The sequence below is a fragment of the Colius striatus genome, chromosome 1 (genome assembly GCF_028858725.1).
Source record: "Colius striatus isolate bColStr4 chromosome 1, bColStr4.1.hap1, whole genome shotgun sequence".
In the NCBI taxonomy this organism is placed as follows: domain Eukaryota; kingdom Metazoa; phylum Chordata; class Aves; order Coliiformes; family Coliidae; genus Colius; species Colius striatus.
In genome coordinates this window covers 96,433,532-96,455,127 of record NC_084759.1, presented here as the reverse complement: position 1 = coordinate 96,455,127, position 21,596 = coordinate 96,433,532, and the positions used below count along the sequence as shown (strand labels likewise).

At 43.6% G+C, this 21,596-nt stretch overlaps 1 protein-coding gene across 13 annotated transcripts in view; it reads right to left on the bottom strand.

The window, feature by feature from the left end:
- Positions 1-21,596, bottom strand: part of TIAM1 (TIAM Rac1 associated GEF 1) — a 201,480-nt gene that overhangs the window by 48,624 nt on the left and 131,260 nt on the right. For all 13 annotated transcript variants that reach the window (XM_062002044.1, XM_062002004.1, XM_062002035.1 and 10 more), the window contains 7 exons: positions 17,872-18,319; positions 15,618-15,790; positions 11,392-11,616; positions 10,036-10,221; positions 7,050-7,196; positions 4,866-4,940; positions 3,684-3,854 (listed from right to left, as the gene is read on the bottom strand). In XM_062002044.1, the coding sequence (XP_061858028.1) occupies positions 3,684-3,854; positions 4,866-4,940; positions 7,050-7,196; positions 10,036-10,221; positions 11,392-11,616; positions 15,618-15,790; positions 17,872-18,319 (1,425 nt within the window). The remainder of the gene's footprint in view (positions 1-3,683; positions 3,855-4,865; positions 4,941-7,049; positions 7,197-10,035; positions 10,222-11,391; positions 11,617-15,617; positions 15,791-17,871; positions 18,320-21,596) is intronic.

Genomic DNA, 21,596 nt, shown 5'->3' with positions numbered 1-21,596 from the left:
GGAGAGAGAAGTCTGTGATAAATCTTTCTGAAAGTCCATTAAATTCTTAAGCCATTTACAACAAAAGCAGCGGGGAAAAAAATTCTGTGTGGAAAAACCACACCAGCAGAAAAAGAAGCTTGGCAATTTGGCAGCCTCCTCCTGCCACCACGGTGTTATCTCCTGTGCCAAAGCTCTCTAACACGTGCTGCATTCCATGCAGCATCAGCCCATGTATGTCAGCCAGACCTATGCTGACAAGCTACAAGTCATCAACTAAAGCCCAGAGCTGGGAGAGAACTTCCCCATCTGCAGCCAGGTATTTGTGTCTGTGGCTCCAAACATTCTCCCCTTGCAGAGGAGACCAAAAGGGATGCTTTCCAGCCTGCCCCAGGCCAAGAGAAATCACAGTCTGTTGTGAGCGGACTGAATTTATCCAGTCTAGGGCCTTCAGCTATTGGGCACTGGCCAGGAGCTGTCTTAGCTGCACTTGTGGGGCAAGCAGCCTACGCTCAGCCATCCAGGGCTCCCCACAGGGCTGGGGGCATCCCACCAGGCCCAGTTCAGAGCCATCTGAATGACCCATTTGCATCTGCATAGTGACCAATGCTGCACCGAAGCCCTGAACTATGCCAGAGCACAGTAGCTTCTAAAGAGATCACTGAATAAAATTCACATATGTTTTGAGCCAAGAAACACCATCAGCAGGGGTGGATGCCATTCATCCACTACATTGCAATCCCATTCAAGTCAGGCAATGAGACTCATCACCATTAAAGCTGTGATGGTGCAGCACACGAGCCACAGCATAAGCAGTCATAGCCAGTCTGCCCTAAAAGCCATACCATTAACCCACTTTTTTGTTGCTGATCTGGCTGCATCCATATGCAGGAAGGTGGGAACAGAAACAGAGCAGCTTTAGTGATTTTAATATCCTTTCGAGACCACCCAAAATACTTTTTAGCTGTCCAAATAAGCTTCTTGGTTTATTTATTTCTCTCCTAATAACTCTGGCTATGTCTGGACTAAATTAAGCAGCTAACCCAATTTAAAGCACAACCTGACAGCTTAACCAGCAACAGCTTAACCAACGTGCTCTTGAAGAAGAATTTACAGCCTGGGATGCGATCCGATTCAACAGGCTTCTCATGGTGTAACAGGTCGAGTCGGCACACAACCTCAACTATTCATCCCTTCTAGTTACAGCAAGGGACAGGCATATTCTTTTGGCTTGTTGAGGGGGACCTTCCTCAGTACTGAAATGAGAGTATCCCAGCATATTACTCCAGCTTCATTCTTGCGTGGGCTAAGCTTCTTCAGTAGGAAAACACCAGTTCAAAACCGAAGTAAGCACACAGACCATCACGCTTAAGTAACTTTTCAGAGACTTTAGGCACAGACCCAGAGACCTAATGCTTCATGACCCTCACACAGGTCTATTTGAGTAATATAAATCGTGAGAAAATAGAACTTTTTTTGCTCCTTGATTTTTTATCCTGTTCAGCCAAAAGACAAAATGCCACATAGTCTTCTATGCTTGATTTTTAATGTTATTCTCTCCATACTGACTCTGCCTAAATCCACAAATCCAGTGTGTGTGTTTCTACTCAATTTCAAGACACACCATTATGCAAATGTTAGTAATACGTATACATACTTTCACACTGATCACAGGAAACAATTTAAGGCATATACCTGACTTTTCCTGCCTTCCAAGTGATTTTATTAGTTAAATCTTAGAAGAAATCTTCAAGAAACCACTTTAAAATATGCTTTAAACTCTCCTCCCACCAATCTTGAATCATAAAAGTGTCACAAAGCAATCTCCAAAACCTAACTCACTGTATAATAACAAGCAGCAATGTTAGTATAAGAACATATTTTCTGCAATGACTTGAATGCACTTAATCTTCTCCAACAGAATAATCAAGCTTGGTTTAACAGCACAGATAGATTTAACCACATCTACAAACATGAGGAGGTTTATATGAAATGTAGATCTTGAAATGTTTACTATACCAGAACTTGACTGGCTCTCAGATGGCAGATGGCAAACTGATGTGAAATGATGTGGATCAGATATTAAAGGGGAAAAAAATGAGCTGAATGCAAGAGACAGAAGAAAGAGATTGGTTATTAAATGCTACAGAAAAGAAGACATCCATCAACGTTTTCCAGACTGAAAACACTTACAGAAAGGAAAGAAACAGATAATAGCTCTTCAAAAAACAAACATTCGCCCACCTCCCATTCTCCTTATGCACTACCACCCACCACAATCAAACACACAGTGAGAGACCAGATTCACAGCAAGCACCTACTGAAACCAGTGGAGCTACATCAATTTACTCCAGCTAAGGATTTGGCCCACTCAGTTAATCAGTCTTATCCAAAGGAAAATATGAACCTTAAAAATAAATCATTACTAATAATGTGTCATCCAGCTTGCCTATTATGTCTCTCTCCAAAAATGTCATCTTTTCCTGAGTACAATGAAGAGCTTTCAGAAGCCGCAGCACTCTTTACTAGTGCACCTGGCAGAGAGACAAGCACACTGTATAATTATTGCAAACAAATGCCTTTCTCTCACCTTCTCTCTCTTTGGAAGCACATGCAACATGTTCTAAAAGTCCCCAAAGTTAAGCTCTTAATAATAATACATGTTTTCTTTTCTTTTGCTGTTGTTGTACAAAAGAGGACTCACTTTTGAGAACAGCACGTGGCACGAGTTGGGTCTAGTTTGCAGTCAGTCCGTGAGCAGAAAACATACATTATGTGCCTGCCAGAACTGAAAGCCTCTATTTAATTTGTCAAAGCTTTCAATTTCTCTGCTGAGATGTAACTCTTTTTAACGGCCAAATGTCTCTGATACTTCATACTGCAAAGAAATCCAGGTGGCTTTTCTTCCACCTCCACCAAATGCAGATAAAAGTTTTCCTCTCCCTTCCCTCCTACCACCTACATGAGGTGAGTCTGACTCCACAAAGCAGACAGTAAACACAAGCACCTTCTCCTACTGGTAGGAGTAAGCTCCTGTTTTCTATGTGCCTTCCTCCCTCATGCCAGCCGGAGGGGATGAAGTGGCAGGGGGAAGGAAGGAGGAATAGCACCTGGAAACAAGACAACCTGGCACCTGGGAAAGGGTGAGATCACCCTGCTTGCCTGGCAGAGGAAAGAATGGGCCTTGGGAGGGCTTGGCAGAAGTGAAGGAACTGGAGTGGTCAGGCTATGCAGTGCATGGCAGAGTAGTGCATGCACAGGGCATCCAACGAAAGGAAGTGGCCTGGGGGCCAGGACATTCAGGGGCTTACGGGTAGAGCAGAAAGGCCCTACACACAGCTTAGTCCTCAGTGGAGAGGGAATGGGTAGGCAAGTACGTGAGAGGTGGCAGTAGAGGCAGAGGCAGGGTGTAAAGGCACTTCAGGGGCTCATGCACAGTGGTCAGAGTGGAAAGGGCAAAAACTAGTCTTCCTTCCTCTCCCTACACCCATGCCAAGTTTAGCTCCATCTGTAGGAATTTTCTTGTGTGGTGCTAGCGTGAAAATTTCAGTATAATTCATGGTTTTCCTCTAAGATACAACTGATCCCCCAACACAGTGCAGTCTGAGCACCAGCATCTGAGAAAGTCACCCTGAGGTTCAACTTGAAAGGGTTCAGCATTGTCAACACCTCACTCCGATCCAGGGCACGCTCGCAGCCTTTACCTTGCAAATCACTTCCAGCACGTCTCTCGTGGTGTCCCCAGGACGGATGACTGTCAGAGCAGGCTGGTTGTTCGGCAGGCAGAACCAAGATGGCGTGAAATACTCATGAACCCAAATATCACAGTCGGGATTGTGCTGATGGACACTGCTCAGTGCCACTTCTTTTTCCCTCTAAACAGACAAAATCCATTGTGACTCCCCCAGCCAAATATCATCTCCCTCTTTCATCAGTAATGAGCGTAAGGAACATTATACGCTGTATCAAAAAGCCTTCTTGTAGACAAGGCATTTTATTCATAAGCTTAGATTGAAGGCTTGTCTGGACAGGAAACTCTGCAGTTTTAGTTGTGCAGTATAAAGTGTGCCTTCCCATGCCACCCACACAGCTACACTGGTGTAATGTGCTTTTCCTGGGATTTCACCTTATGGCTACTGGAAATGCTAGGAATGTAACAAAAAATAATAGTGACATAAAAAAATGTAAAATTCAAGCTGAAATGCATTGTGTTTCTGGATAATCCAATCCAAGGGCAACAAAACTACTGTAGACACTAGTTCTTATACCTAGAAATGGCAAAATAGCAACTTAGCATTTGTTTTGAATTTACTGTCTTTTATACCTCCAAGTTGCACTCTGAGCAATAACTCCCGAGGAAGTAATGGAGCTGCTGAATCCCTGTTTGCTGTAAGTAGGCTCATTCAGCTAAACCCATATTCCCTACATGAAGAATGTGCCTCTTAGCACTGTCTTAAAACTGTTTTATAGCTGACTTTCTCTGGGGAAAGAGAAAGCAGATGTAATTGTGGCTGCAAATGCAGAAGCTCACAGAAGCACGTGAGAAAAAAAGAGAGAAAGAACTGTGCTTCATAATTGTGCCAACCCTAAATTATGAAAACCCCATATGGCTGCCACAAGGAGTTATTTTCCAGAACCAGCATCTCCAGGTCCTTGTGTGGGCAGGCACTTCCCTGGCACACAGTGCTAACAACCCTTTGGGTCTGGCACCTCCAGCTGTGCTTAGGCCCTTTTGACTGTGGGCAACCTGTTCAAACCCTTCCAGAGCAACTACCAAGCTCTGTAGCGCACAGAGGGTCCTCAGGAACTCCATGTCCCCTCTCTTGTCCCAGAATCAATGCTGCAAAATGGAGGGGAAGGAAGCAGATGGAGAGCTGGTGTTTTACCTTGCCATCTGGGACCGTATCGTCAAAGATTCCTTCAAGAGATTTCTTTACTGAATCAACTCCTTCACCAAACACCTGAGGAACAACAGCGAGATTCTTCTTTAAAACATGAATGCATTTTCCTGCTGTCTGCAGCACATACTAAGGGGAGAACAGTCTATCTAACATCCAGTATGGAAATCAAATTGAAAAATAAAAACTTTCACCCCAACACACAGGAAAAGATCAGCTTGTTAAAAGCGGAGAGGGATGAAGGACAAGCTACTGATGGGGTACCACGATGAAAGAGCAGAGGCTGCTTCTGCTTAGTGGCCTGTCACTAAGTTACTTGGTGGAGATGGACAAATTGTTATCTCCCTTTGTGCTCACTTTCCACACCTGCAAAGTGATGGAAATGGATGCTTCTCCATCTCTGCTCAGGCTGAGAAATCAGAAGGGTTCCACTTCTGGCTTTTTTTTGTAATAAGCCAGCTTCCAAAAACTACTTTCCAAACATTCAAGTACCACAAGTCAGTGTAGCCCTTTGCTAATGAAATAAGAGCTGGTAACCCAGCATGAGAACAAGAGCCAAAATCAACAGGATTCTGTGCAGAAGGAATGACAGAATGTGAATATTTACAGGATCCACGCCAAATCAGCACAGGACTTCATCAGACAGGCAACCCAGGGTTATTACTGCAGCAGAAGCTTATAATTAAAACCAAAAAGTTCAGGTTTATAGCTCCACATGAGCACAACTTTATGATCAAGTTGCTGGGTTTGGCTGTTAACTATTCTATTCCTCAAACAAAGCAGGGACCATACAGGATGGGAGAAGGTCACTATTCTTTAGGGTTTTCCAGTTTACTGCTTCAACTTGGCAATACTTTGCATACTGCTACACACAAGCAGGGGAAATGTGCTCAGGCACTACATTTAGACATTCTGTTTCTTTATCAAAATGTTACTTTTTTCTTTGACTCTCTCCGGTATGATTTTTTCTTTAACCTAGAACAAAATCCCTTTTCACGCCTGTGCTTACTGAGGAGTGAGGGGGGCAGGGGTGGGTGTGGGAGAAAGAAGCATGAAGAATGCATTTATCCCCACAGGAAGAAAAAAAAGGGTGAATTCAGGAGGAACAAGCCCAACCAAACAGATCTAAAGACACAGCACAGAGAGAATCCTAGCTCGGGACAAGGGATTGTGCTTGATTTAGGTAAAGTAAGTACAGAGCAATGGAGAAGCCACAGCACTAGCGCGAAGAATTGGGAATGCGCTCACGGAGGCATCTGCTGCTTCCCAGCAAAACCCCTGAGCTTTCATTCAGCTGCTAAATGTTAGGTGAACTTTTAATGGCTCACTAAAAACAAGCTAAATAATTTTGCAGCATTCATCCTCAGGTAAACAAAACAAACACCCACTACTGCTTTAACAGAAGGAAGAAGAAATCACAGGGTGCAGAACAAAAAGTGTCCCAAGCCTTTCTCCCCTCAAAAAGTGAAAGGAGAGAAAGAAAAGCAAAGCCTACATTTCCTGCAATTAGATGAGGTATGGCTCTTAAAAATTGAAAGCTATAATTAGGGGAGTTTGAAAAGAATAACAGGGAAGCACCTTCCTACCACACTGAAACATGTTTCTAGTGTAAGATCTTTGCAGTGTCTGGGTAGAAACGTTTCAGCTTTTGCCTTTTTAAAAATCTGATGCAAAACAGGGACAGTGCCTACTAAATGCAGTTTTTGTTACTTTAAGAAGTTTCCCCCAAACTTAGTTATAATTAAAGTGTTCTACAAACTCGTAATTTTAATTTAAAAAACAAACAAGTCTACACTTTTTTTTTTCTCCTTCCAAAGTTGTGTTCTGTTTTACACTGGTGCTTTGTTACTCCTGAGTTTAGGGAAAAACTCCAAACACCAAAAGCAGAAGCAGAAGGAATGCAAGAACAGCAGAAATGCAACCAATTTACCTAAAGAAGGTGCAAACTCCAAAACTTGTTTGATAGGAGCTGCTGTATAATTATCTGTAATTACAGTCACTGATATTTGAAGTGGATGTGGGACAAGATGACTATACGCCATGAAAGACTAAACAGGCAAGGAAAAGGTTGGATGTGTAAGTGCTTGATGTAAGTCTTTGCAAGAGCTGCATTCTGCACGCTAAACAAATCAGCCTTGAAAATAACAATATCACAAACTTCCACACACTTACCTGATTAATGCTTGGCCTCCCTTGCTTTTTCTTCGAGGTAGTATCCAGTCCCCAAAGAGAAGAAAACCTGCTTCTCCGTTTACTGGCAGATCTGGACATGGCCTGTGTCCTTCTCCTCACTCCAGACTCCCCAGTGCGAGCTGCCACCTGTCAATGCCACATGGTTTTAAAATCAAAGGTCGCAGCATCCAACTGCACCAAGTCTTACATAATCTAACAAGCAGTGGAATCTGGTTTGAAACAAAAGGTGAATACTATGGCAACAACATGTACTCACAACAGGGACAACGGTGATGCTGACAGGCTATTTACTTCTCACTGCAATTTAACTCACTTCTTCCAATGTCAAACATCAAAAATTAAAATGGACAGCACCACACTCCCATGTTTTGGCATATAGTCAGAGTTACTTCTTAGCAGTCTAATCATAGAGCAAAGCCACAGCAAGAGTGAACTGTTTGGGTTTTGGGGTTTGTTTGTTTGTTTTTATCGTATCCAAGGCTTGGAAACTGGACACACAAAACATGAGATTTCCAAATTTATCTCTTTCTTCCCAAAAGCTTTATGGTCTTTCCAGTGGAAGCACTCTGGGCATCCTGGAACTGGCTCACAACTGCTGCAAGGACAGATAAAGGCTTGCAAATAGGGCAAGGTATTTCAAACCTGCTGTGTCCTTAAAGACAGCAACATTGGAAAGAGTGAGTAAAACTTGAAAGAGTGTGCAAAACACTGGAAGAAAAAGGTGAGCTGAAATGATCCTTTTGATTAGAGCAGTTTCAAGTGCTTGGGTACTTGAAAAACGGCCTGTGGCAACACCTTTGAAGGTTAAAGATATTTTGCCTTTACAGAGACGAAATATTTGGGGATCATTTCCCAAATGAAGCAGCTCTGGTAGAAATTAGTGTGACATTAGTCAAGGGTGAAGTGTTTAGGCCAAAGTTTAAGCAGATTTCACAGGCAGAGGGGTCCTGGGGAGAGGGGCCTCCTCTCCTGTGAGAAGGAGTGGCAGGAGATGGCAGCTCTCGATGGGAGCGCAAGGCACAGCTTGACAGACGGGCAGGGCAGACAGGCTCACCCCACCAACTTGGCTTTATGCTTCCTGCAACACCTTTGTGCTGGGTTCCCACAGCCGAAACCAGCAAAATGTGACTGTCGTTTGGCAACCCCAGTGGGAACAGCCCGACCTCTGAGTGATGCCCCAAGCTACAGAGCTGAGGAACCGGTTGTTTGGGTGTAGCAGATACAAAAACTCTTAGAATGACAGGATGAACAGAAAAGCTGGCTTGTGTACCCGGGGAACCATCATGGTATGAATCATGGTGATTCTCCTTGGGAAAGGTTAAGAAATTAAGGAAAAGGAGAACTGAAATAGTACTGCAAGTGTCGCCATTTCCACAGCCTGGACCATGAGACGTTTTTTAGCTGTATCTCAGGCTGCAGGACCTGGGCCAGTTTAGCCTAGAAAAGAGAAGACTAAGGGGGGACCTCATTAAAACTTGTAAGTATCTAAAGGGTGGATGTCAGGAGGACAGAGTGGCATTTTTTTCTGTAATGTCCAGTGACAGGACTAGGGGTAATGGTCAAAAGCTGGAACACAAAAAGTTGCACTTAAACACAAGGAAAAGCTTCTTTCCTGTGAGAGTGAGGGAGCCCTGGCACAGGCTGCCCAGGGAGGGTGTGGAGTCTCCTTCTCTGGAGGTTTTCAAACCCACCTGGACGCATACCTGTGCAACCTGATTGAAGTGAACCTGCTTTAGCAGGGGGTTAGACTGGATGATCTCTAAAGGCCCCTTCCAACTCCTGCCATTCTATGATTCTGTTTTTCTACATAGGATGTTTGTGCAGAGACACTTGGGAGACTTAGCACATCCTCTGACTAATGTAGCAAGGAACACCTTCAGGATGCTATGCTATCACTATGTAGCACCCAGCTCGAGTTCGAGACTCACTGCACCATCTCCATACTATTGAGGGCAAAAGAGGACACGAGATTCTGCTTAAAGTAGAAGAAAGCACGTGTCTTTTCCAACACAACATATTCAAAACATTTTTTTTCACTTGGCTCTCAAGAGACACCAGCATGAAGAGGCAGACTGTTTTTCAGACTAACACTCAGTGCTTTACTAGATGCAAAAAAATAAGCATAAATGCAAATTATAGCCCGACACTTAAAAAAAATATAAATCCACCAGCAATTATCAGGATGATGACGCTAATCTTTTCATATATAAAAGAATAAAATACCCTGATTGAATTACAGCTTTTCTATGGAAGAGTACAGCTGACATCTACAAGACAGCAGTGGAGCTCAGCTATTTCTGTGAAACTCTAGGACTCCAAGCCGAAACTACAGGAACTTGAGTTAAATTCATTTAAAAACCACCACTTTGCAATACATTTCCTTGTATTTTTAAGAGCTGGGTTGTAACATTGTTTAAACAATCATTTGAAATGTTATTTGCCACACCATAAGTAGCAGAGAAGATCATTTCACCTCCCTTATAGTACATCATGTGTCTGGAGACACTGGAGATTAGATATTAAGACTAATTGGTCAATAGCTTCATCCATATGGTAGAAAGCAAGCCATGCCTGAGAAGGTCTATGCCGACACGTGCTGAGGGCCTCAAAAAGACTCTTGTTGACTTCACAGGACATTGGATTAAGTTCATGTCCACAGACATTAGAGATTTGCCTGTTCTTGTAACAGGAAAATCTGTTTATAGAAAGCATGCTTACAGCACAAATCTGGAAATTCAAAATCATATGTTTAGGAGAAGCATGGTTCTTCCACTTTCACATGGCTTGTAAGCATCTGCTTTTTAGTCTATATCCAGGACACAGACCCCTTTCCAGAATAATAATATGAAAGCAAGACCTCACCCCCCAGGTACTGACTGCTATTTGTTGATGTGACCTTTGCACCGGATGTGTGAAGTGATTTGCAGCTTGGCAAAGGTGACCCCTAGCCTCTGTTCAAACTTACCAGTGCATGAAATGAGGAGACTGAAAAGATTCCAAGACGGCCCATCGCAACTTTCGTTGGACGGCTGGCAAAAGCAAGCAGTCTTTTAGGGTTTGGGAGCTCCCCTCCTTGGAGACTAGCCAAGTAGCAGCGGTATCGAAACAGGTCCATCTGGAACTGTTCAAGGTTTTGTTCCCAAACAAAGATCTGTGTACAGCAAAGATTGAGGAGCAAGAAACATGAGAAAAGAAGGGGAGAGGAGAAAGAACAGGGTGATAAACATCTTGAAAAAATTCTGCTGTTCCCAGTTACACACCTTTTTCACCAATAGCAATCACACTTAAGAAATATTAATTCCCCTTATTTCCCACTTTCCCCTATCCCTCCAATCCGAAAAAGGACACAAATAATAAAAACTTTTCATCAGATGGAAAACAACTTTTTTTACATTCATGGCAGAAGTCTTCTCCTGGGACAACTGTTCCTTTGATACAATGCTAATTAATAGGATTAAATTTTCATTTTCTATTTTCTTTGTGTTCCAGGATTCTCTTCTGAGCAGTCCCTTAAGAGCCTTCTTTCATGCATCAAAGGCATCTGAGAAACAAGAAGACCAAACCCCACCAAATTCCACATACGGAGCACCCCAAATCAGCAGCGGCAGCAGCAGCATTGCTGTAAGCATCAACGAAGCTCGCCATACTTGAAAAAGTGTAGTACACTGGGGATAATTAATCTTATCAGCAGAAGAGCACTATAATCAGCCTATGTAAGGACTTATTTAAATAATTCAAATTGCTGATAGGAAACAGTTTCAAAGCGTTTAGAAAAACTGAGTTACATAAAGAGAGACTGCTCTTCCCTCTTACTGTGACTGACAGCCTTTGAGTGAAGCCTTTTCAACAGAGGCGAGCATCTCACCCCTCTCACCCCTCTTCTCACAGGCTTCCAGGGGGTATGAAATCTCTTTAGCTTAGCGCATTAGGGCCCTGGCCACTCCTTATGGTTTGCATTACAGATACGTTGGGCAGCCATGCTAAAAGAGCTACAAACTAGTGAAGCAGGAGCCATATGTTAGTTTCCTAAAATAAGGTGTCACTGCAGCAGCTGGAGAGACATCTGCTCTAGGCTCTCTGCTTCTGAAACGCAACTATATTGTCTGCTTGAAGTATGAAGAAGCGGTCCCAAGGGGCAGCCAGGGCTGAGGCCATCAGGTCAAGGCAGGCCCTTGTTAAAAGCAGAAACCAGGGATGATCCTGTCTGCTCTGGGGAGCTCTGCCAGTGCATATACAGTGGGAGCAGACTGAGGTACCACTACTCCAAAGAAGGTCTTAAATATTTGCTAGGGGCTTATTTTATATAATCAAGCGAGATTACTTGATCCAGTATGGTCTTCTTCTTCTTGGAGTCAGTTACTGAGGACAGCTGCATTTCACCCATTTTCTTCATCTTCTCATCCATATCAATCTTCTGCTCCAGCTTTTTTATCTCTGTCTTCAGAAGCTTGACGGTGTCCTCTTTGTGATGTTGCCTTGCCACTGCGGTTGCACAGGCTGAATGGATTGCTGTGATCCAGTTCTCCAGTTCGGTCTGGCTAGAGGTCTGAAGAGAGGGAAAGAGGGAAGAAAGAAGTCAGGATTCTCTTTAAAATTGATTGGAGATTAACAAATGCAATTCCAAGGAGTTCCCTTTCCCTTTGATCTTAAGATTCAAAGCCTTAAATCCACTTACGAGGGAAGTAATAAAAACCCCATAATTCTTAAGCAGGCCATTTTTAACTCAGCACTAGGCATTCAATACTTAGAATTACATCTATATCTGTGATTTGCAGCTGTACAGTGTTTCCCAGCAAGGTCTCAGGAATTACCTTCCACGTTCCGTGCAGTGCTGCTATAATTTGTAGCTCAACATTTAATGATGTTTTTTAAACGTCCCAGTTCCTTAAGGCAGGGAATGTAGCAGCCTCTGTGCTTTTCCCACTATGGATAGCTTCTTTAGTATGCAACAGTTAGTAACAAATCAATGGTATAAAACATGATCTTGATATCTATAACTTTATTATGAAGCATAGACAAACAAGCTTTCCACTTCTGAAGATCCCAAAGCACTCTGAAGACAACCCTGTTACCATTAAAGGCAGGCTTATCATAATTTTTATGGCTCTGGTGCTGTCCCTTCCCAAGCATGTATGTGACAGCACAGGACAAGTGAACACTTCCCCTCCCCAGGCCAGGTTGGATGGGGCTTTGAGCAATTTGGTCTAGTGGAAAGTGTCCCTGCCCATCCAAGGGGTGTTGGAACTAGGTCATCTTTAAGGTCCCTTTCCAACCCAAACCATTCTGTGAGTCCATTAGATACTGGACTGGGGCATGGGATACCAGTACATTTTTCTGGAAGTGCACTATTATGATTGAAGGCTTTTGACACAGAAAGAATCTTTCCAAGCGTTCCTTTTCCACACTTCCAAATAAAAAAAATAAATCTTCTTAGGCTCGTACTAAACTTGATTTCTTTTTACAGTAGGTTATAAAAAAAAAAAGTTACAGCCAACTCTGGATTGCAGTAGACTTTCTCTTCTCTGCATGTCAGCCTTTAGCACTAATCACACCAGTATTTGGCTCACTGCTGAAAAAGTAACAAGGTGTCAAACCACTTTGTTCTAATTAAACTTCCTGATGATACCTGATCTATTAATAGGCAGCACAGTATGGCTTCTCCAGTTGCTAGCATAGATGAAGGAGGTCATCCTCACTGTCCTCCTGACAGTCACAACTAATGGCAAAGGACGTGGCTTACTGAAGCCAAGGAGAGAGTCTCACAGAAGCCCGCCTCCGGAAATCATGTGTCCTGCACCAGCTGGACTTAGGCTGATGCTCCCAAAACTTTTGTCACACTGAAGTGGGTGAAACACACATATCCCAGAATAACATCGTGTTACTTAGCTCAGAAGCCCTAAGCACAAGATAGAGCCTACACTGGCAAGACCAATCTCTTATTCCAAATTTTCTTGTCTTCAGTTGGCACTGTACAAAGTATATCACTTGAATTGGTCAAGACCCTTGCCCAGGTCAAGCTTTCATTCATAAACAGGGTCTCACAATGTCCTATCACCACTGTTGAAGATGTGTTGAGTCCCCTTTGCTTAAGAACTTCTGCTGAAAAGAGAGAAATTATCTGTAGAATGATGAACACTTTGCCTGAAGTCAGGTGGTAAAAACTAGCCCCCAGTAGAGAAGAGTGTAGCCCTGGACTTAAGAGATGGTAAGTTCTGTTTACTTCTAGCAAATGCATTAACAGTAGGAGGTCATGCTTTTATCTTATTCAAATTTTAAATCTTACATATATACCATTAGGTTCAGTTTTCTTTTCAGTGGGGAAAAAAGAAACTGGAATGGATTTTAGACACTGAAGACTCTTCTGATAGATGAGTAGGCAAGGGGAATCACTGCACTTCTCAACAGAAAGAACCACACAAACAACTTGCAAACATCTGATACATAAGTATATGGTGTCACAAGTTGCTCCGAGCTCCTGGAGAATGCATGTGACATCTTCAAGTAATGGATTTGTGTAGGCACGACAAGAACTGACTGAGCAAGGAATCATTGTGTAGGAGGTATGTGATGTCTCTAGGTGCAATGCAGTGGGAAGGCTTGTTACAAGATGTCCAATATCTGTACACATTACAAAGCAACCCTACTTTTTTTCTCTAAGCACAGGACAGAAATAGCCTTCTGCAGGTCTGTGGTTTCTTCTCATCAAAACTGCTACTACAGTACTGTGTTATGTGTGGACGGACGCGTGTGACCTGAGCAGTTAAGTAACGCCGCCCAACAGCCACACACGTGCATCAGCTGCCCTGAGAGCAGCCAAGCAAATCCTACAGCACATTACTTCCACCACTGCAGTTGGTCTCCTTCCCTTCTCCCCCAAACCCATCCCTTCTTCCTCTTCTGCTTCACTAGCGATGCATGGGTTCTATGGCAGAAGGGACTCAGCAAGGAAAAAAATCTGCAAGGCAACAGAAATTATTTGGTTTCATTTGAAAAGGCTCATTTTTGCTCTTCCCCACAAAGTTACATGAAAAGCTACCTATGGCATAATGACACAGGACTTTTAATGAATAAGGCCCTTTGTTGCTATAAAAGATATGTACTGAATGTGACCTTTTCAGTACTTAGCATCCACCAGCATTAATTTTACAAGAATGAAGGTTTTTCCTTAGAAAACTGCACATAAACGATTTTACAGCTCATACCAGTATATCAAGAGGAGGTGGTGCTCCACAACCTTTCAAGCACATGCTGAGACCATAAGCACCACATTTACCTCCTGGATGAAGCCCTGTAGGTGACAAAATATACGTACCCTTCCCAGGAAAGGCAGCAGTAGAAAGGGGCAGCGTTACACTGTGAGCTGAGGAAAAATCAGACTGAAGTGGTAGAGAAGCTAGTCCACAAAAAATGGTATTTTTTTTTTCATCTGCAAACAGATACTCAGTCTCTTCAAGATGTAAGCCAGCACTGCTTCCTTTGAGTCAGTAAAGCTTTTTTATTTTGCACTATTTTTGAGAATCTAATCTTGTTTGGGGCAGCTTCAAGGACCTACCAGACAGTGTAATTTTAAAGATTTCCTCTGGAGTACAGGAGAGTGATAAAATGGAGGCACATCCTACCACAGAGTAGCTTCTGATTTAAGAAGGCAAAAAACTCCAAATATATAGTCACTAGAAACGGAAAGAAATAAAGGATCCCTCCAGTGAAGAAAACTGAAGCAAGAGGAAGAAATGGCACTACTCATCACAGGCTGGCAATTACAAATAAAAGAGTGTCACACCTTGATTAATAACAATTTGCAACAAGAAAGTGGAATTGAATGCCAACCTAAAAATCACTTTGGGAAGCAGCAGTTACCAAAATACAGAAATCTTTATCAGTGAAACACATTAATTAATATTCAAACACTTCTGAGAAATTCAGGACACTTCTATTTTCTGATTAAAAACCCTAAACATGCACTTCCAGTCTCCTCTTGGGCAACACTGAGATGTTGACTAAGGTCTGTATGAGCAAGGGGTAACTGGATTCTGCAGTACCATTGAGAGAGTATCTGGAGGTCCAAATGCCCCCTTGCACTTCAGACTCCTTTTGGTCTTGTAAACCCCTTGAGCCTTTCCGCAAGGTGCCATCTTCAATACATGTTCCTTATGAGACAGCAGACTTAATGCGCTACTGTATTTACTATATGGCAACTTGTTTGGTCTGTGTGTCATAAGCACACTGTCAAACCATGCAAAATTCCCAGTTTTTACAGGGATGTAAAAATATTTCTTAATTCTTTCTTTGTTCCAGGCATATACACAAAGAGGGTCTGGTCAGTCAATAAAAATAGCAAATCTGACAGTGATTCACGTGTGGTGGTGGGTCTCTTGAGTAGCTTTTACTGAATATATCCTGTTCTTCCCCTAGTGCTGCCAGAAGAAAATCCCACGCCTACTGGAGTCAGCAGGATTTTTCCATTGATTTCAAACAGAGTTAGGATTTCCTCCATGGTCAGAGACAGAAAGAGAGAACGACTTTGTAAAACCCTCGAAAAAGACCAACCTGAAAGAGGAAAGCATCCCCAAGGGAGTTGCTGAGACAGAACACAAAGTCTTTCTTGGGGTGTTCAGGCACTGCTTGCACTATGCTGTTTTCCACCCAGACAGCGTGCTTTGGGATGCTGTTGTGGTCAATGCCAGATCTGCCATCAGTCTCATAGAAAAACAACGTGCATCCTAAAAGAGAGGATAATGTATTAGCAAGCAACACATTTAAACATAACACCTGCCCTGCAACTACTCATCTTTAATACTCAGGACTATAAAACTGGTATGATGAGGGATGACAGAGGATTTGCAAAGGCCTGTTCAGGTTTTCAGCCCCACAGCGGGAAGCACCATCAATGGCCCAGTTTTCAGCCCGACAAGGTGGTGGTTTTGGGCACACTATAAGCTGTATGGTACTTTGAGCCATGCTCCAGGGAGCCATGTTTTTTCACCCTAAGATTGCTAAAATGGCTGCAGAAGCGAACTGAGAAAGTCACTGGTAGTAAAATACAGTCCCAGACAAGAAACATCATTATAAGCCCTAAAGTGGGGGTCTTCCAGAGCCACACCACCTCAAAACGAGGATGCAGATGTGAGATGAGAGTGTGTCTCCCCTGGCAGTGCCTCACAACTGCACAACTAGCCCCACTTGCTGGCCCCCTGAGCAGACAGGCCCCCTAGGCACATCTCTATGGCCCTGCCTCAGCCTCCTGCTAGCTGCTACAATCCCTGCAAGTGATTTAATTACTGGATGTAGATGAGTAACTGGAAGAAAAATGGACTGGAATGAGCTCTGCTCACTTAAGGACTGATGTACAAAAAAAGAACTCTAAAAAACCAACAAAAAAAAATCCCAAAAAGTATAAACAAAATCCTTATTCCACTATAACTTTTCAGCTCTGGCTTACAGCAATGTGACCAAAATAAAAAATGGATTTTATCTGGGACAGCAAACAACTTGCTTGGTTTTACAAAATAATCTTAAAAAATGATCTTTTCTCTGGGGGAAAAAAAGGGTATATAGCAAGTCTGCAATTGCAGAGACTTAAAAAAAACGGTCTCTTTCTCCCCTACCTTCCAACATTATCTACAGTTGTTTTAAACTAAAGGTGGCACATTGTTTCTCTGCCATTGATAATAGCCCTCTCAGTGCAAAGGGATGCCCTGTTACCCAGCCTCTCAGAAAACTATTTGCAGCCAAACAATAGCAGCTGTTAACTTCAAAGTCTCGTTTAAACACTAACATTATTGAGGCACAGCAATCTAAGGAGAAAACACTCCACTTGAGTCAAAGCACTTTAAAATAACATTGCCTTTTCGCTCATCCTTCTCCTTTTTCCTCCCAGATGGCCCTTTGTTTGTCTCCTCCTCACAGCAAGACCTTCCTGCCACAGGGACCCCCTCCCAGGAGATTAGGGCTCCCCCCTGCCCCTCAGCCCTCCCTCTCCCCTCTTTCATCTCCTCAGTCTCCCCAATCACCCCAAAGAAGAGCTGGCATCTAACTTTTCTGTTGGCTTTAATGTCATGCTGCCAAAAAAAAAAAAAATTAAAAAGTGCTCTGCAGGAAAAACAGGACTTTAACTGGACAGAGTTTTTCAGTAATCTCACCTACAGCAGGAGACATGGCTGTGCCTCCTCTGGCTCACAACCAAGGCCAGTCGTGGCAGAGGAGAGTGATACCAGTCCCAAAACCCTGCAAGCATTGCTTCCCACTTCTGCTGCACATGCAACTGCATGAAGATTAATTAGGGGTCACTTTAGGAGGCCAGCTCCTGAGTTTTGCTGCTCTGTTAACAGCACCAAGCACGTGAGTTACAAGAGGAAAGCACAAAAAAACAAAGCCCCTGTTTGAATCCATGCCGGCATCATCACTAGCTAACTCACACAGTCACGTGTCTGCAGCTGTACACAGGCATTTAGTTTGTCAGCAAGCCATGCTTTGTAAAGCAAAACACTCAATGTTCAGAGAAGACACTCCAGGAGGTGCCTGCAGGACTTGAAGCACCATATGAACCCCACTTCAGTGCAGCACACTCATGTGTCTTGGACTATACTTGTGCCATAATGTGAACACAAAAACAACCATGAAATTAACTCCTTCCTCTGAAAAACATCAGCATCACTTCCTCATACTTGATGTTAATGATACTGAAGTTCACAGCAGCTTTTGTTAAGTCTAGGCTATTTGTTTCTTCATCTGCAGCAATACACAACCCACAGGACAACCACTGACGCTCATCTGGACAAACCCTCACACACTCACTCTGTACCTTTCAGGGAAACCCAGTAGTGCTTCCATTTCCTGCGTGTGGCCGACTCCACTTTCTTGTTCTTTTTGTGCACGAGGAAGTTTTTCACTGCCAGAGCTCCGGCTTTCCGTACCGTGCCCTGGGCAGCTGTCAGGAGGATGTCAGACTGCCCCGGGGAGCTGAGGGTGCCGCTGCTCTGCTCGTCGCTCAAGGCAGAGCCGGCCTCCTCCAGATTCTCGCTGTTGGTGGTGCTCATTTCCAGCTCCCGGCGGAAGTTCTCGTACACACCCTGGCGAAGCCCATCGCCTGTCGAGCTGCTCCCACTGTCGCTGCCGATGAAGGCCCGACTGGCTGTTGGGGAGTAACTGGAGTTGGTAGCATTGGAGCGTCTAGAAAGGAGATCGGTGTCGGTGGCTGCCCCTTCGATCCCACTGTCAGTGAACTCGCTCCCCTCGCCTGCATTGACGTCCTAGTTGCAAGAGAGACACAGCGTGAGACAAAGAGTCTGGGCAAACCTGGCCTTCTAAAGACACAAACACTCTGATAGAGACACATTTCTTTACTCCCATTTTGTCTGGCACTGGAAATGCCTCCTCTCTATCTCTTCTGAAGACAAACAACTGGAAGAAAGGGTGGGATAGGCAGAACTTCCATCACAGTTTAGGAAAGACTGGTCACACACACGTGCAATTTCAGGTGGTGCCTCTACAGCCTTAGCACTTTGGAATATAACATGCAGCATCATCTGTTTACATTAAGCAAAGTTAAAAGTGCTAAAGGTTTTGCAAAAGGAGAACATATGGTAGCAAAAACTGGCAGTGTCAAGAAGAGCAGCGATCAACCTACGCATTTTGAAAAGAAAACATTGACGTTGTACTTTCACACCTACGGTTGAAGATACATTTTAGACATCCCAAGATTGTCATTTGCAAATTATATAACTAAAAAGGGTACTTTTTTTCTCCTCAGAAGTTAATGTATTTGAGATTATTTCTGGTTTGTGTCATTTCTACATCACAAACCCTAATGATGGGCAACGTGACACTCCCTGCCAAATCCCACGATGACAGACTTTGTCAAAATACAGCAACAGAAGACCGTTGCAGTTGAAGGATCAGAGAGACAAGAACATGTCCAGCTTGAGCAAGACAGGAAACAACAGGAGCAAATTCAGGTTTTGAAAGCTTAGTGACTCAGCCTGCCCCCTGCAACAAGGCTTAGTATCCAAAGAGGGCTAAGCACTACCATCTCAGCATCCAAAGGCATTCCTGGCAGGTTTTGAAGGAGGAAAAATAAAGGCCAAGACCTGTAACTGGAGACAAATATGTTAGATAATTGGGAGATGAGGGAGCCAGGGAAGAAGAAACAAAAAGGTGAGAAATACAGCCAAAACAACAGGAATTTCATCTCTACCTCTCCTGCGAGAGCAGCTGGTGCTTGATTTACAAGTTGTTGGTTTTGGGTTTTTTTTAAATGAGGAGTCTCTGAGAAGAGGTGTCAAAATGCAGTATTTATTTTGAGAGAAAATAAGCTTCTAGGTGTTGGTTCAAGCAGCAGTTTTCTATGTATCCAAGACCAGATCTGCAGAAACTGAGAAACCTTCCACCAAGCCCTGTTTGAAACTTTCCTCCTGTGGAGCAAGAGCTGGATGAGGAAAGCTTAGGGGGAGGGGAGGGGTGTTGCTGAATTTGACTAACTTTTAAGGCATTAATTTGTAACGGATGGGCCTGTTCTTTATAAACACTACCTCACAAGGGAGACTTGGGAGTCCAGCTGGAAGAATAAGTGCTTCCTTCTCCAGTCAGTGGGCATAGTTATCCTAGTCAGTCTGATTATTTAGTGAAATGCACAGCGATAGGCAAGCTGTGCTGGACAGGCCGCTATTCCTCTATTCCCACTGCATCTGAATGAGCTGAGCAGGGCTTCCTGTAAGTGCAGTCATCTACCCGTACAAAGCAGTTTTCACAACCACACGTTCGTTCCTTCTGTTCCAATACACTTGTTTTTTGGAAGCCAATTATCTTCCAATTTCTTGTAAAGGAGGAATATCTGGAAAGGGGAACCAGTGCTGCTCAGAAACCGGTGTTTACAAAACACTGCTGTGAGCGAGATTTTGCACTCCCATCATCACAAAAAGCTGGATGGTGTGACTTCTGATGACAGTGCTCCATCTGAGACCCCATGCATCAGGGAGCCAGGGCTGGCACGCTGCTCAACGCTCACACACCCAAGGTGCTGCCTCTCTGCCAACACGAGCTACATCAGCATAAAACCAGAGCACCAAAGAACTGAACCGGATCTCTCAGGTTCACTGGGGTAGTTATTCATGTAAGATATCTGGGGTTTGAGTTTCTGAGGCCTTCTTCCTCCATGTTTTTTTTAAAAGAGAAAAGCATGTCACTCATACAGCATAAACAAATGTGTATTCTGCAGTGAACATTATGGAACAGCGGCAACAGAAATTATTTGAGGTTTTTATCTCAGGTTGATAATTTAATCAATATACAATCTGTCTCATGATTATTTCATCCATGCAATACAAAAAAATTTAGAGTCAGTTCCAAAATTGTAGCTGATATAAATTTAGGAAGCATATCTCATGCTTTAACTAGATGGTAGTGAGGTGGATTGTTAACTGGTTGAAGTTGTGATCAATGAGGCAGGGTCTAGTTGGAGGCCTGTGTCCAGGGGGATCCCTCAGGGGTCAGTGCTGGGACCGATACTGTTCAATATATTCATTAATGACCTTGATGAGGGAACAGAGGGCACTGTCAGCAAGTTTGCTGATGATACTGAACTGGGGGGAGTGGCTGACACACCAGAAGGCTGTGCTGCCATTTGATGAGACCTGGACAGGCTGGAGGGTTGGGTGGGGAGAAATCTAATGAAATTCAAAAAGGGCATCTGGGAAAGAACAACCCCATGTACCAGTACAGGTTGGGGAATGAACTGTTAGAGACTAGTGTAGGGGAAAGGGACCTGGGGGTCTTGGTGGACAGCAGAATGAGCATGAGCCAGCTATGTGACCTCGTGGCCACGAAGGCCAATGGCATCCTGGGGTGTATTACAAGGGCTGTGGGCAGTAGGTTGAGAGAGGTTCCCCTCCTCCTCTATTCTGCCCTCCTGAGATCACGTCTGGAATATTGTGTCCAGTTCTGGGTCCCTGAGTTCCAGAAGGACACGGAGCTGCTGGAGAGAGTTCAGCACAGAGTCACTAAGATAATTAAGAGAGTGGAGCATCTCTCTTATGATGAAAGGCTGAGGGAGCTGGGGTTCTTTAGCTTGGAGGAGATTGAGAGGTTATCTCATTAATATTTACAAATATGTAAAGGGTGGGTGTCAGAGGGATAGTGCCAAGCTCTTCTCAATGATATCCAATGATAGGACAAAGGACAAATGGATACAAGCTGGAACATAGGAGGTTCCAAAGAAATATAAGGAAAAACTTCTTCACTGTGAGGGTGAGGGAGCACTGGAACGGGCCGCCCAGATGAATTGTTGAGTCTCCTTCTCTGGAGACATTCAAAATGCACCTGGACGAGTTCCTGTGTGACCTACTCTAGGTGGTCCTGCTCTGGCAGAGGGTTGGACTAGACGATCTTTTGAGGTCCCTTCCAACCCTTAAGATTCTGTGATTCTGTATGTGTAATTAGTCAGTTTTTAAAAAAAATAAAAAGCTACTAAAACAGACCACCAACTTGAAGGACAGAAGATATGTCTTTTTTTTCCAGCCAGAGTATGCACTT